Source organism: Salvelinus namaycush, chromosome 35 (genome assembly GCF_016432855.1).
Source record: "Salvelinus namaycush isolate Seneca chromosome 35, SaNama_1.0, whole genome shotgun sequence".
Classification (NCBI taxonomy): Eukaryota; Metazoa; Chordata; class Actinopteri; order Salmoniformes; family Salmonidae; genus Salvelinus; species Salvelinus namaycush.
This window is the reverse complement of record NC_052341.1, coordinates 16,234,018-16,246,250: the sequence shown is the minus strand read 5'-3', so window position 1 is coordinate 16,246,250 and position 12,233 is coordinate 16,234,018. Positions and strand designations below refer to the sequence as shown.

Here is a 12,233-nt window from a genome sequence, read left to right as displayed (position 1 = left end):
TCTTACTGTTAATGCTACTTTCAGGGAGATTAAGGAATTTCTAATGTTAATGTAAAGACTACTTCACAAAGAGAAGGAGATATAACCCAAACCAGAGTTATAACAGTCATACCATGACCTTTGTGAGTACAGTGGACTAGCTAAACCCAGAGTTTTTTTTTTTCAGTATCCTCTTAGTTCTGCCCTGGCTTCCTCGCTAATTAATCTAATTCACCACTTGAGTAAAGGAATGCACTCTCCTAAAGCTTTGTTTCCATGCCAACATTTCCTTTTCCATCATTGCTAAGACAGCAAGGAAGTGGGTTAAAATGACCTGTCCTCTCTCTATCTGCCTCCTCCCTCTCTCTCTCTCTCTCTCTCTTTCTCACTCTCTCTGTTTCTCTATCTCTCTATCTGCCTCCTCTCTCGCTCTCTCTGTTTCTCTATCTCTCTATCTCTCTATCTGCCTCCTCCCTCTCTCTCTCTCTCTCGCTCTCTCTGTTTCTCTATCTCTCTCTCTGCCTCCCTCCATCTGAAACACCCCTCCCTCCCCCTGTCATTGTAAGAGAGTAGGCAGTTCTCCTTTCCGAGGCATCTCTGTCATTGGTGTGTGTGTGCGCACGGTGTGTGTGCCTGCCTGCCTCTGCTCCTGTCAGTTCAGTCCTGTGGTAGCTAGTGTAGCTGTGTAGCTCTGCTCTGGTCAGCTGTATTAAATGGCTCTACTAATTAGGATTACATAAACATGGTGGATCTTTATGCAAAGCCCCGGCATGGGTATCAGACCCGGGGGGGCTTGGCTCTACCAATTGCAAACCAGGTAGGTCCAGAACAAACTATATAGCGTATGTCTCTAAATGCAACAATGCAGCCTCACCAAAACTGTCAGTGCACTGGTTTTGATGGATCTATGGCTAAATTGTCTGGTTCTGAATGTAGATCAGAGTGTGTTGGGTTTGTTGTACAGTGTATATAAAACATTGACAGTGTTTACGTCTACCTTGTTATCACTTTCTTGCTTCCTGTTTAGTCTACTTTGTCTCACCCTTCTGCGGATATATTGCTTCAGCTCAACTTTGTTTTCCTCTGTTGCCGTGTACGTCAACCCCAGAGAGCATGCTCAGTAACACAAGTAATGCCGCCTTCCGCATGGTTAGTGCATAGATCCATTAAGCACTCTTGACGTTAGAGTTTTGCCAGGTGTAAGTTGACAAATTTGCCAACACAAAACCATAGTTTCTCACATATGGGTATTACATTTACTGTAAGGTGCTTACTGTGTGTGTTGATGAAATGGGTAGATTGAGGGTTTTGCCTGTTGTTTATGTTTATTGGTGACACTGACATTTTGCCCACACAAAGACCGACTTTCTCACTTCTGGCTAGTGTGTGTTTACTGTGTGGTGTTTGCTCTGGGTAGATGTATTTTCCAGTGGGCAGGGGAGGGGGCATTTCAGAATCAACACAGCGAGAGATCAATGATGCAACTCTCTAATTTCCTCTCGCTTGTCTGTATTTTGTTGATCTATTTTCGGTTCAATTGCCTGGTCATGTGTATAGATTACCTTGTGGTGATAATGAGATCAATAATGATGCTAATGACAGGCCAAAAACCTCTAGATGGGACACCGAGTCCATATCTGATACAAAATGTATTATTATTAACCAGAGGAAAATAGTCAAATGTACTAATTTCTATCCATACCTGCCTTCCGACCTTTGACCCATATAAATAGGCTTCCGACCTGTCACCGTTCATCAAACCAGTGGTAGGTTTTCATAGTCTAAAGGATCCTGGTGTGATAGTTCCAACCAGAAGGCACAGCTGATCAAGGTCCCTGGTAAATATAGACTATGGGAGAGGGAGGGAGAGATCAACAGTCCCTCTCACAGTGCCATGATGATGACAACATATCCATCAGGGTTCCCAGAGGGACGTCCCAGGAATCATAAAGTCAGTCAGACACCCCCTCATTGGAATACAGCAGGTGAAACTTAGGCCACTGGAACAGATAAGAAAAGACTCCAGGTTAGACTCGGGCCTCTGAAAATGTAGGATCAGATCGTCTATTTTAGATGGGGGTCATTTCAACGGAAGTAGGTAGCCTAGTGGTTAAGAGTTGCTGGTTCGAATATCCAAGCCAACTAGGTGAAAAATCTGTCTGTGCCCTTGAGCAAGGCACTTAACCCTAATTGCTCCTGTAAGTCGCTCTGGTTAAATGACCAAAATATAAATGAAAAACATTGATTTTAGCAGGAGTAAGTGAGTGTGCCAATGTTTTCTGGAATGATGAACACAGACGTACATTAGGCATTTACATCTCTCTCCTTCACTCATTTATTCAATACAATTAAAACAACTTTATTTATCTGAGGGGCAATTTCTTGGGGCAGTCTGCAACAACAATGACAACAAGACTAACATGTAGGCTAACTAACCTAACCATGTGTATTGGTCTTGACTAGGCCTATATTTACATACTGGTGATATATTTTGCCTCCTACTGTAAAAGGGTTTCTATAACTGTGGGTCGCAGATAAGAGGAAGAATAAAATGTAATATTAACTTATATTCAGTCAACAGTTGAATTTGATTTTATTCAGTGAAAGTGTGAGTTATTATTTTTTTTCAGTTCTGTATTGTGGAGAATTGAAAGTGCGCCTGCTGTAGTTGATTAGTAACCATTGTCGAACTTTTGAATGAAACCTGAATATTGGCCTTCTATATTTGTTTGTGGACAGTTGTTATTGTTCTGGAACATTACCACCACCCTTAGACGAAAGACAATGTCGCACAGTAATGCCTGGGCGGACTGTGAAGTAGGCATAGAGTTTTAGTTTGTCGAGTGTTGCACCTCCACTTTTGGCAATGCAGAGTCTGTGTCTGTGGGTAACTGGGTAATAGTGGGTGTCTGTAAATTTAGACGAGCCGGTGGGTTGTGGTCTGGAGCTCAATGCTTTCTGTTTAGCTTTAATTTTACTTTCTGAGCTGACTGCACCGGAAGAAAGACTTCTGTCACCCTCTTTCTGAGTGCTATAGGTGGCTTTTTGTCTCTCCAGAAATATCACAGCTTCTTTTATCTACTCAGAACCAACTGTCTATAGAGCTGTGAGACTAAAGTTGATGTTAGTTTTTTATTCACAGGTTTGTCTCTCTGCTGCATTAAGTATTCTGACAGCCTAGAATGAGTGTCACTTGACCTCAGCCTCGTCCCAGATCTGGTTGTGCTGTTTTTCCAACTCCTATGGTTATTGTCAACACATGAACAGATCTGGGACAAGGCTTGGCGTCACTCTGTAGTTCTAAACTTTTCCAGATGACCCCTGACCCATATTCCCTGCTCTTCCCATAGGTTGACAATGAGAGTGCCCAGAACGCTGTGTACGTCAATGTAGCGGAGCTCCACAGAAACGTCTCTGAGTCCCCTCCCTCGGCCTCCTCCCCTCCCTGCTCTCCTCCTTACCTGGACTCTGAGGGATGGGAGGTGCACACTGACCAGGAGAGTGGACAGGAGTACTACTACCACCCTGAATCGGGGCAGACCACCTGGGACAACCCCCACATAGACCCTGAGGCTCTCGCTGAGGAGCCTGTGTGTTCGTCTCCCTCGCCCTCCTCTCAGTCCCCCACTTCCACCTCTGTCTCCCCCCCTGCATGGACCGCTGACTGGGAGCAGTGTTTGGATGTGACTAGCGGCCGCCAGTACTTCTACAACCCAGTATCGGGGGACACGTCTTGGGAGCCCCCAGAGCCACAGTGCCCCTATCCCCCTCTGATGGAGCCGCTGAGTGGGCACAGCTCTCTGGAGGAAGGGCCGGTAAGGCCTGCTCCACTTAGACACTCACTTACTTAGTCTATTATAGTTTCACCCATGGGAAATCTACAAATAATACAACACTCATCTTTTTAATGAAGTTAAGCTCCTGCTAAGTCCTACACCTACAGTACATAGCAGACAGTTATTTTTCATAGATGTCATTTTCCTCAAACTATTAGGCAATGCATTCTGTGCATTCTCACGTTGACCTCATTGTGAACTTTTTGCGAACTGCATTCTTGTGTTTTCACAATTCTAAAGAGATGTGAAAGAATAAGCTAAAAGCTGTTTAAACTGCTTAGTTGAAATTAGGAACTTTGAAAAGCTGAAAGGAACCTAGGAGGAAGGTTATCCATTGTCCTGGTCTCGATCTGTTTTGAAGCAGCACAATGAGAACACTGAATGTAACATTCTCACAACGTGTGTGTGTATGTATCTCTGTGTTGTCTGTCCTGTCTGTGGGTGTGTGTCTGTTCACACGCATGTGTGTGTGCATGATGTATGTGTGCGTCTGTGTGTGTGTCCAGCCTCCCCTGCCTGAGGAGGACTACCCAGCCGAGGCTGACCTACCTGAATCCCTTGAAGAGAAGCCATTGGCTTTGTCCCCAGTGGACCCTCACTCCTTCCATAATGACTACAACCCCAGCCATGTGATCCAGGCGGTCATCCCCAGGGCCAGCATGGACAGGAGCGCCCCAACTGGCTGGAACCTCAATGTAGACCCTGATGGAACATGGGTGTTCTCCAGCAAACACTCACCTGAGCAGGTACACAGACCCTTTATTTATCCATTATTTATTCAGGTTAGTCTCATTGAGGTAAAAATAGACTTTTCAAGAGAGAACTGTCCAGGAATGAAATCTAGGGGGAAACCATGCCACTCAGCTTGAAGGAATATTACCGGGCCACCTGATTCGGGTGGCGTTCAGTCAGATACCACCGCAGTATATGCAGTCCATTTTCTCCATGATGATGCAGTGCAATATGGATATTTAACTGGACATGTGTGTGTGTGGTAACAGTGGATCAAATCATTGGACGACAGAGGACAGACGTACTACTACCTGAGAGACGGCTCCAGATCCCAGTGGAACCTGCCTGAGGTAGAGATCAAGATTAAACACCCATGGCAATTCATTCTACCATACAGATTTAGATAGGTAATCAATGCCTAATTTCTAACTTATGAATTACTTATTTGGGAGTTTCTTGTATAGAGTTTCTCCTCTATCATTTGACCCCACCAGGCGCCTGTAGCATCAGGCCAGTCTAAGGTGGGAAACGGTGTTGCGCTGGACGGGGGGTCTCTATCTATGAAGAACTGGAGACACACCATGGGTCCAGCTCACTTCAGCTCAACCATGGAGGAAAGGGTTAGTGTTGCTAGTGCCCACACACACACACACACACACACACACACACACACACACACACACACACACACACACACACACACACACACACACACACACACACACACACACACACACACACACACACACACGCAAATAAACACACACATCTCACATCCCCCTAGCCAGAGCCCACCACAATAGAGCTATAAGAGCTACAGTAGGAGTGTCAGCTGGCTCTGACAGCAGTGTTTAGAGTGAAGTGACTGGGAACACCATATGAACACCTGACCCTCTCAGCTCGCATACAGCGCCCCTTTTGACACTGTTTCCTAAACGAGAGAGAGCCAAGCACCTGGAACACCTATTATGTTTCACTTCTATTCTTAGGATCACTGTGTTCAGCCAGTGACCTTTGCTGTCGTAACAATACAGTGGTCTATACCACACATATAAAAGTGTAGATTGTGTACTCTGTGGTAAGATTAACTGATTGCAGACACTAGGAAGTCAGGAACTATGCTCAATTGATATAATGGAATATGAATTAAACAATTCTGTTTAGATGGGATGTCGTTTTGGTCACATTGTGACGAAGTAAAGTGTCCTTTATTCCCCTATTGGTCAGAAGTTCTTCCCGAATCACAGAAGAAATGCCTCGGACTACGGCAGCGAGGGTTCCAGTGCAGACAACTCTCCAGAGATGGGGCAGCATCACGTGAGTCCCCCTCCTCCTCTCCTGTCCTCCTTTATTGTCCTCCCCAGTCTGCTGATCCTCATTAGGTTAGATCAGCCCTGAGTCGACTGAAAATGACAGTTCTGTTCTTACTCAAATGACACTTCTGTGAAGTTGCCCCAGCTAGAGCGCTATGACCACTCTGACCTGACCTGTCTTTCCTCTGAATGGTGTTTTGTTTCTGTTCCTGAAAGCTGATTGGTTTAGACTCAGAAGAAGCCCCTTCAATCAGAGCCTCAGTGGCACAATGTGTTTTAAAAAAAATATCTCACCACTGCCCTGATAAATATTGTATCCATCCGCATGCTATCTATCTAAGGGCTAAGGGTGTGTTGTACCTGTATATTGATGAATTTGTAAGCAGAATAGTAGTTGCATAGCTACACCTGAGAGAGTGGAAAACAGATGTCACTTGGGAAATGGTATATTTCCTGGTATATAAATAGATGAGTTTTTCCCTGTTGAGGGCAGCTGACGTCACAACACCTTTGGGAAACTCTCAGACAGAGCCACCAACTGCCGTACCACCTCATCACACCTCACTACACAGTGAAAGAGAGCATGCAATAGTCTAAAATGTGCCTGTGGTTTTATACCATCCATGCTGTTCATTATAAAACATAGAGGTAGAGGTGTCTGTTATCAAGCTATTACAGAGGAGCTTGTTGTCAGAGTTTAGCCACAGTTGTCAAATACTGTCCTCCTGTCGCTTTTTGGTGCATTTCTGTTTGTAGAGGTTAACAGGATTGTACTGTATCAATGCATCAATAATTATGTCTCACTTGAACACTTGGCTTCGCATAATTAAAAGCATGTTATGTTTGGATCCTTTTTCAGGTACAGAGTTTAGAAAAAGCTGGAATTCTCAACAAAACTAAAGTGTCAGAGAACGGGAAAAGAGTAAGGTAATTCTGACCTCATCCGAAGTCTGGGCATAATTGCTGACATGAAAGACATGGAAGCAAGTGATGGAATTATCAGTCATGAACTTGAATGTATAGTCATCCATTACATTACCAAATTATTTTCCACACTGCAACATTCCCTGAAGTACAGTAAAGCTCATACTCAGTGGCCTTCCTGTAGGAAAAACTGGGCCCAGTCATGGACGGTTCTTCACGGAGGGGTTCTGACCTTCCACAAAGACCCCAAGTCTGCAGCCACAGGAGCCTCGGTGAGTGAGAGGTGCACAACTGTTACCTGCACAGATAAAGAACTCTTACATCACTGTCTGATTTCATGGAATGCAGTACTGTCAGTTTTCATCAACTGTCCTCCATGATGTCTTTCTCTCTCGACAGAACAAGACCAATCAGATCACACCAGAGGTCACAGTGGAGCTACGAGGTGCAACGATTGGCTGGGCTCCCAGGGATAAATCCAGCAAAAAGAACGTTGTAGAGGTGAGTTGACAGTTGGTTGCTATGAAGTCATAATACAGGTGTTTTAGGAGTTGTACTAAATACATCAAAGATAATTATTCATTTGGGCGTACCATTTATTAAATAAAAATGTAATTGACTATACATTCACCATTTCCTGCCCATTGGATAAGTGATTCTGGGAAGCAACATCATGTGAGAATATATTTTCCATTAGTCTAAGACTGTTGCCCTCCCTATAAAACTGTAAAGCAAATGTAAAAGTCATAATAACCTCTGTTGTATGTTGTCTCTTCAGTTGAAAAACAAAAATGGTGTTGAGTTTCTGATACAGTACGACACTGAGAGTATCATCAACGACTGGCACAAAGTTCTAGTCGACACCATTCGACAGCTGGTAAGTTTCTTGAATGTTTAGGAGTAAATTAACTTGCACACCTTAACGTGCATGGAGAAAAATATGTACTGAATAAAAATAAGAAAAACTCCCTGATCAAGGTCAATTTAGGACGGTTAACTTAATGGCTGCTGATTCAAACATCATGCATGTTAGCCAATGACATTGCAGGACCAGGATCACCACCAATCTGAGGAGGAGGACGGGGACATCAGTGAGAAGTCCTCCGGTACAGACAGAGATGACAGGTCACCAGGCACCCTGGACAAGAGGAGGATGTGTAAGTTCTCCCAACTGCACTATTCCTGCTTCAAATAGCAGACGTTTCAGCTGCAATAGCCTCCACCAGGTCAAATTGCTCATGTTTCGTGGCTGTTTAACCCCCTTCTCCTCTTCGATCTCCTTGACCCCCCCCCCCCTCCTCCTCCCCAGCTTCCAGACCGAGCACGGCCACCTCCTCTGGGGGAGAGACAGATCAGAAGAAGGTTCGTACCAAGCTGATCAATTTCCTCCTGAAACGACCCACGCTGCAGTCCGTCAAGGAGAAGGGTTACATCCGAGGTGGGCTCATAGGGTCTTCATTCCTACAATGCTACACAGGCCGAACTTGCTCCAAATCAGGCTACATTACATTTACTGTCAGGATTTGTCACAACTATGTTACTTATCCAGGGAGATTGAGATTTGAATGAGTTTGTACAAATCTTCTGTTGTGATACGGGTAAACTAACATCCATCATCCTTCCCTCAGACAATGTGTTTGGCTGTCATCTGGCTGCACTGTGTGCCCAGGAGAAAACTACTATCCCAAGCTTTGTGGAGAAATGTATCCGAGCAGTGGAAAAGAGAGGTAATGATTAGTAATCACAGTGATGATGATTATGTTACAGTTGAAGGACATCTACTTTGTGCATGACACAAGTACATTTTCCAACAATTGTTTACAGACAGAGTATTTCACTTATAATTCACTGCATCACAATTCCAGTGGGTCAGAAGTTTACATACACTAAGTTGACTGCCTTTAAACAGCTTGGAAAATTCCAGAAAATCATGTCATGGCTTTAGAAGCTTCTGATAGCATTTGACCCAAGTTAAACAATTTAAAGGCAATGCTACCAAATACTAATTGAGTGTATGTAAACTTCTGACCCACTGGTAATGTGATGAAAGAAATAAAAGCTGAAATAAATAATTCTCCACTATTATTCTGACATTTCACATTCTTAAAATAAAGTGGTGATCCTAACTGACCTGAGACAGGGACTTTTTACTAGGATTAAATGTCAGAAATTGTGAAAAACTGAGTTTAAATGTATTTGGCATTCAACTGTAGCAACTGTAGCAGTAACATTGAAATAGCGGTGTATTACTCAGCACAATGTATACGGTAAAAGTAAAAAAGTTACCACAGTAGTTGATTGAACCCAATGCTGATGTGTGTTTGTCTTCACAGGTCTGGACATGGATGGACTCTACAGAGTCAGTGGGAACCTAGCTGTCATTCAGAAACTACGCTTCAAGGCAGATCATGGTAATGCCCATCTCTTTACCTTCTGTATGCGAGTATGTGTGTGTATGCATTTGTGTCTGTGTCTGTATTTGTGTGTCCTGTTCTTTGACTCTGTTGTGTGATGCGATTCTGTTCCACAGAGGAACTGGACCTGGAGGATGGCCAGTGGGAGGACATCCACGTCATCACTGGGGCTCTGAAGCTTTTCTTCAGGGAGCTTCCTGAACCCCTCTTCCCCTTCAGCCACTTCAGCCACTTCATCCAGGCCATAAGTAAGCAGCAGGCCAGAGGCCGTGACCCACAATGTCACCTCACGTAGTGTAGAATAGCCTGAAACTGTTAAGTATTGGCCCCACAGTGGCACCTCAGTTTTCTTACCCAGTGTAGTTATGCTATTACTTCACTATCAAGGAAGGACTAATCATGTTTACCACCCCACTTCCCTTTGTTTTTTTGTTGTTTTTTTACACCTTTTCCCCCCCAATTTTGTGGTATTCAATTGGTAGTTAGTCTTGTCCCATCGCTGCAACTCCCGTACGGTTAAGATGCGTGCGTCCTCCGAAACACGACGCTGCTTCTTGACACAATGCCTGCTTAACCCGGAAGCCAGCCACACCAATGTGTCGGAGGAAACCGTGTCAGAGTGCATGCGCCCGGCCTGCCACAGGAGTCGCTAGAGCGTGATAGGACAAGCGACAGAGCCTGGACTCGAACCAGGATCTCTAGTGGCACAGCTTGCACTGCGATGCAGTGTCTTAGGCGACTTGGAGGCCCCCCACTTCCCTTTTTATGAACTATTGGAGATATACATTGAATCTATACATTAGTGTACCATTTATTGTTCTATCATGTCTTGTTTTCAGGAACTGTTGATTACACCCTCAAAGTGTCTTACATGCGAGAGCTGGTGGAGTCTCTCCCTCGGCCAAACCATTACACCATGGAACTCCTCTTCAGCCATTTACGCAAGTAGGTCTTTCACAATCACATTTTGCTTGTGTTTCAAATGGCACCCTATTTGCTATAAAGAGTACTGTTTTTGACCAGAGCCCAATTTTATTGATGATATTATGATAACGTATAGTATTCTGCTTCTCTCGGCTCTCCCTCTCTATCCACCCTCTCTCTCAGAGTGATAAACTATGGAGAAGAGAACCGTATGACTGTGCAGAACGTGGCTATCGTCTTTGGTCCCACGCTGCTCCGGCCAGAGATGGAGTCAGCCAACATCGCCATGCACATGGTTTTCCAGAACCAGATAGTGGAGCTAGTCCTGAACGAATACGAATACATCTTCCATTCCAGTTGAAACAATCATAAGCCTCTGTCAGTCAGAGGTCAGTGGTCAATTTAAGTAATATTGCAGTAGGAGAAAAACCACACACTCACCACCAGACAGAGGGTGCATCCAAATAGTCTCTCTTTCTTTCTGAAGTGTGCACTCATTCACTATTCCCCACAAATTTAAAAGCATTGGATTGGTGTAGGCATGGGCTAGAGGGAGTTTACATATAGGCCTAACAGTCATGTCCTTTCAAATCATGAAGGGAAGTGAACAAGTGCACACTTCAGGAGAAAGGAAAGATTATTGGGAAGCAGCCATAGAGGAGCTGCTTGCATTAGGCCTAGTTGAAAGCAATGTCAAATATTTGCACTGCATTTATTCTAATATCTTAGTTGGATAATCATTTGCCAATTCAGATTGTTCTCTGAATTTCTACCACTTCACTGCATTCCTTATTATGTAAAATAACACACACCCTTATGTCATCACTTATGTCAAGTATCAAAACATTTGTTGTTGCTATAGGCCTACTTTGAAATCTTCCTTTCATGTAAAAAAATTTAATTCACAATAACATGATTTTATCTTAACACCCCAATTCTCAAGGCAACCTGAAGATGCTTTGATACTTTGTTTTTACACACGACCAAACAAACCCTTTTAGAGGCATTTTAAAGATGAAATCAAAATGTTTAAAAGTTACTGAAATGTTTATCTGAGGTTACTGTATATCATGTTTCTGAATAGCCTAGAAGTCCTGTGTTATGCTAATAATGTCTTATTCAGTCAATGTACATTATGTAACTGTAATATAGAAATATATCAAATATGTACTACCCACAACCTGCTATGAATTAGACACCAACTTCCCTTGTACAGCTTCTCTAGATTTTGTACTGGATAATCAGATGCCACCCTTTTTAAATAGGCACATTTAGTATTAATTAAACAAATCCTCATTGTAAATGAACACACAGAATGATAATGACATATGGCTATGCTATTTCATTAAGTTTGTTAGCATTAATAGAGTTGGAAAAGGCCAGACCTAAATGAATAGTTAGAAAGTTGTGAGAAGCATAATTTTTTTTCTTCTTCTGTACATAGAAATCAATAGCATATTTATGCTGTAAATTACTGAAAATGCACGTGTTCCTTTAATAAAATAACTTTGTAAAAACATGTCAACTAACATGACTCACTGTTTTGTCAACATTTATTGTTTCAAATGGTTAATTACGTAAAGTAACTTAGCCTGGCCCTTATCCACTGATGTGTGTGAAAGATAGAGGCCTCTAGTGGCCAAAAGGCCGTATAAGCATGGACATCGCGATTGAGGGCTTCCACCATTTTAATGTAGTCAAATGGGTGGGACTTCCAACTTCATTGCCTGATCCTGGTGACCCTGTTGGAGTTCACGTCCAACCGAGTCATCAGAAGGGATCAGCCAATCGGGAAGAAAATGTACAATTTCAAAATGGAGATAGCGTCTGTGACAGCGTCATTGAGGCTATGAAGATAGCCTAAAATTGCTTCTCAATTGGAAATCCCCCATCACACTTATAGGCGATGTCATGCGTGTTTGGTCGTCTCGCGCTGAACTGCGCATGTGCAGGCCGTCAAATCAAAGGCACTCCCATATAAAGTTATTTTTGACGGAAATGTAAACATGTCAGTTTGTCACTTTCACGAGGTTAGAGCCGAACTACTTAAGACATTGGCTCGAATCTAGGCTGTGCCTTTAGATTTCGAGAAAATGAACAACTAAGGAAGA

General features: G+C 43.4%; 1 protein-coding gene across 1 annotated transcript; it reads left to right on the top strand.

Annotated features, from left to right (window-relative positions):
- Positions 1–628: 628 nt before the first annotated feature.
- Positions 629–11,647, top strand: arhgap27 (Rho GTPase activating protein 27). Its single transcript, XM_038975325.1, has 17 exons — positions 629–796; positions 3,330–3,794; positions 4,322–4,561; positions 4,817–4,897; positions 5,042–5,167; positions 5,775–5,864; positions 6,720–6,787; positions 6,969–7,056; positions 7,184–7,285; positions 7,563–7,661; positions 7,833–7,941; positions 8,094–8,222; positions 8,413–8,511; positions 9,118–9,195; positions 9,315–9,446; positions 10,038–10,143; positions 10,306–11,647. The coding sequence occupies exons 1-17, from the start codon at positions 722–724 to the stop codon at positions 10,481–10,483; spliced, it is 2,265 nt and encodes a 754-aa protein (XP_038831253.1). The 5' UTR covers positions 629–721; the 3' UTR covers positions 10,484–11,647.
- Positions 11,648–12,233: the final 586 nt, after the last annotated feature.

Excerpts from the sequence above, each read along its gene's own strand:
- arhgap27 (XM_038975325.1), top strand. The coding sequence starts at position 722 with ATGGTGGATCTTTATGCAAAGCCCCGGCATGGGTATCAGACCCGGGGG. Across the intron at positions 4,898-5,041 it reads CCCAGTGGAACCTGCCTGAG|GCGCCTGTAGCATCAGGCCA; the intron begins GTAGAGATCAAG and ends TGACCCCACCAG. Across the intron at positions 5,865-6,719 it reads CAGAGATGGGGCAGCATCAC|GTACAGAGTTTAGAAAAAGC; the intron begins GTGAGTCCCCCT and ends ATCCTTTTTCAG.